The sequence below is a fragment of the Cynara cardunculus genome (assembly GCF_001531365.2).
Source record: "Cynara cardunculus var. scolymus isolate 2C chromosome LG 10, CcrdV1, whole genome shotgun sequence".
Classification (NCBI taxonomy): domain Eukaryota; kingdom Viridiplantae; phylum Streptophyta; class Magnoliopsida; order Asterales; family Asteraceae; genus Cynara; species Cynara cardunculus.
This window is the reverse complement of record NC_037537.1, coordinates 24,450,166-24,453,220: the sequence shown is the minus strand read 5'-3', so window position 1 is coordinate 24,453,220 and position 3,055 is coordinate 24,450,166. Positions and strand designations below refer to the sequence as shown.

The 3,055-nt window shown below is 35.5% G+C and overlaps 1 protein-coding gene across 1 annotated transcript; it reads right to left on the bottom strand.

The window, feature by feature from the left end:
• Positions 1-1,507: 1,507 nt before the first annotated feature.
• On the bottom strand, positions 1,508-2,737 carry LOC112519908 (LOB domain-containing protein 41-like). Its single transcript, XM_025128227.1, has 2 exons — positions 2,425-2,737; positions 1,508-2,336 (listed from the first exon to the last, which is right to left on the bottom strand). The coding sequence occupies exons 1-2, from the start codon at positions 2,612-2,614 to the stop codon at positions 1,693-1,695; spliced, it is 834 nt and encodes a 277-aa protein (XP_024983995.1). The 5' UTR covers positions 2,615-2,737; the 3' UTR covers positions 1,508-1,692.
• Positions 2,738-3,055: the final 318 nt, after the last annotated feature.

Below are 3,055 nucleotides of genomic sequence, written 5' to 3'. Positions count from 1 at the left end.
GGKCAAACATCACAAGTAGTTGATGGAGCCGAATGATTATCAGAATTGGATTGCATAACAAATTAAGTTGACAATGAACTATTTCCATTTGATCATATGAATTGGGCTCGTAGTAATAATTAAAGAAAAAACTACCAACACAATATGAACTATAAAAAAACACAAAAATGTCATAATCAACATAATTTCGATTAAAACAAATACAATAACATATTAATCAATTACCAATACAAACGCTTTGATTATTGTCTTCACTTCCGGAACTCGAAGTTCGATTGTTGTTGTAAACCATTATAATCTTCTCATTGTTGTCGAGTTGTTTTCCAATGAGTTTATCCATATTAGCTTGAACGATATCGAAAACTGTACTATCGAGTCTCCTTTAGCAATTACAAATTCAAGAACATTATAGATAAATAAATCAATATTATAGAAAATCAAGATCAATTGTAAATTAACAACAATTATAATATTTTCTTATTTTGTAACTCCCAATTAATGATATGAGAGTTACATATAAACTAAAATTACATATTTACCCTTGTCATTAAATTATAAGATGAATATGAACCTAGATAAAAAATAAATTTTTATTGGTTGAGTTTGGTTAACAAAGTTAACACAAAAATTTTGATTAATATTTGAACCAAACGCTTTCTTTCTCTCTCTCTATATATGTATATATGTATATATATCATAGATAATGTTTTTATGTATGTTATATGTTATTGTGTAATTTAATTTCCTTTTTATATCTTTAAAATAAAGGGTTCATGATATAATTAAATGAGAAATAATACGGGGTTTAAAAAATAAATACAACAAAAAGTATTCTCTCAATTTTTATGTTTTATTTTGGAATATTACATTATATAAAACAAATAATGTATTTATAAATTTATGTTTCATTTATATGTTTAAGTTTTAATAATATTTTCTATATGTTAAAATGACTATTTTTACTATTTATCTATCATCCGTTTTGTTATCTACTATTTCAATAGATAGGTTACTGATATGGAAGAGGGTTCTATGAAATGGATAATTATCCATTTTATTATCTGTTATTTTAAATAAATACGATAATAGAATAATCCTTACCCTACTGTCGTTACTATTTTTTAAACCGTTATTGTACATTAATTGAGTTTATATTAAAGGGTGTTTGGGATTGCTTATTTGAAATAACTTATGTGTTTTTAAAAAAAGTCTTTATCAACTTATTATAAATTAGAATAGTTTAACTTCTTCAAAAACTATTCATTACCATTTTGACACTGATATAAACTGTTTATCCAAACACTAAAAAATATTTATTACCAATAAGTTATTTTTATAAGCAATCCCAAACAACCAATCCATTTTCATTCTTCTCAAATTGACCCCCAAATGTTTTAACATAAAAAAAAACCAACTAAAGGAAAATTGTATCCAATAGAGCAAAATTGTTGATTTAAATTTAGAAAATTATTAATTGTAATTATAAAAAAAGACATATATACCCCCAAAAAAAAGCCATTTTAAGATACACGAAACAACCAAACATGGCCTATTTTGACCTTTTTCATCCCATTTCCATTCACAATTGTACATAACTTTCCTGATTAGGCCAAAAAGAAAAATTAAAAAACTAAAAGAAAAGACCACCCTACATCTTCACCGTCAAAACTGAGTCGCCGGAGTATCATACCATTACGCCGGATAATCTAGTCTCAGATCAACACTGCTGATGCCAACTCCGGTGCCGGAGTTATCAAAAGCTGCACTTACAGTTACTTCTTTGCCTTTAGACCTATCAACCGGCTCGTAGCCAAGGGTCAGCTCTAGTTCGATGTTCTCGGCTTCAGTTTCAACATGTTTCTTCGACGGTGGAGTCTCGACGGAAGCCAAGCTTTCCTCTACTATCTCACGGCTCTCGCCCTCCACCGCATGCGCCGCCTCCGATTGATGGCTCAGGGCTGACTCGTGGCTCGACAAGTCGTTGTTATGCTCGATCACACCAGATTCCTCCTCGCTGGACCCGATCCAGACGCGGCTCGCTTTCCCTTTCGCCGCAGATCTCTTGAACCGGCAACGCGTCCTGACTCGGTGAAGCTCGTTTGATCCGCCGGAGTTCTCGTCCTTCATAATATGACGGATGTCATACGCCTTCAACGGCGGTCCGTTGTTCGTCTCCGCCGTGTCCGACGCGATTTGGGTAATCGGAGAACCTTGAAGAACCGCCTCCACCGCATTCTGACAAAGCTGCCAGCTCCCCGACCACAACAACCCAACAGACCCGTAAATCGGGTTCACAATCCGACCACAAGCCTCGTATAAAAGTGACCTGAATATCGCTGTAGTATATAACCACCGGAAAACAATCAAAACTCCATCTTTTTTTCAAACCATACTCGATTCACATAAAATTACAAACAAACTAACCAGGACGAAGGTGTTCAGGGCCGGCGTTGATAAGGTTCATGAGTCCAGCACGTCCATAGAACTTGGCAAGAAACACGGTGGCGTTAGCTTGAGATTCCGGCGACTTGATCCACTGCAAACAAGGCCTGATGCTGCAGTTTTCACTGCAACCCTTTCGGAGAACTCGACAGCCATTGCAACTCATACGCATTGTTAATGGAATCTATGAGTCTAGAGAGAGAAAGGAGTGATATTAGAGAGATGGATGAAGAGGGATGGTGGGATTTATAGTTGGGTTGGCGGTGGTTGATGGGGGTACGTGGAGGAAGCGAGCCGCTGGGTTTTGGGAGGCCGCAGCTGTTTCAAAAGGCTGGTATTGGAGGTGTGGAATAGGGGTGTTCGCGGTCTGGTTTGGGCGGTTTAACCCCTTAAACCACAAACCAAATCATAATGGCGGTTTATAAAATTTTCAAACCGAGCGGTTTGACATCAAGTGMCCAGACCGGTCAAACCAGACCACGAAAAGGCGGTCTGGTCTGACCGGTTTAGGCGGTTTGGGCCTTTAATGGACTTTAAATATTAAACTTAAAAAAACATATATAATTTAGAATTTTAGATTAAATATCCATTTTAACAAAACAAAATATCCAAA

What these genes read in the sequence shown, in the direction of transcription:
- LOC112519908 (XM_025128227.1), bottom strand. Translation starts at nt 2,614, where the DNA reads ATGCGTATGAGTTGCAATGGCTGTCGAGTTCTCCGAAAGGGTTGCAGT. An exon ending in CCCTGAACACCTTCGTCCTG is followed by an intron (nt 2,337 to 2,424) that starts GTTAGTTTGTTT and finishes TATATACTACAG; the next exon opens with CGATATTCAGGTCACTTTTA.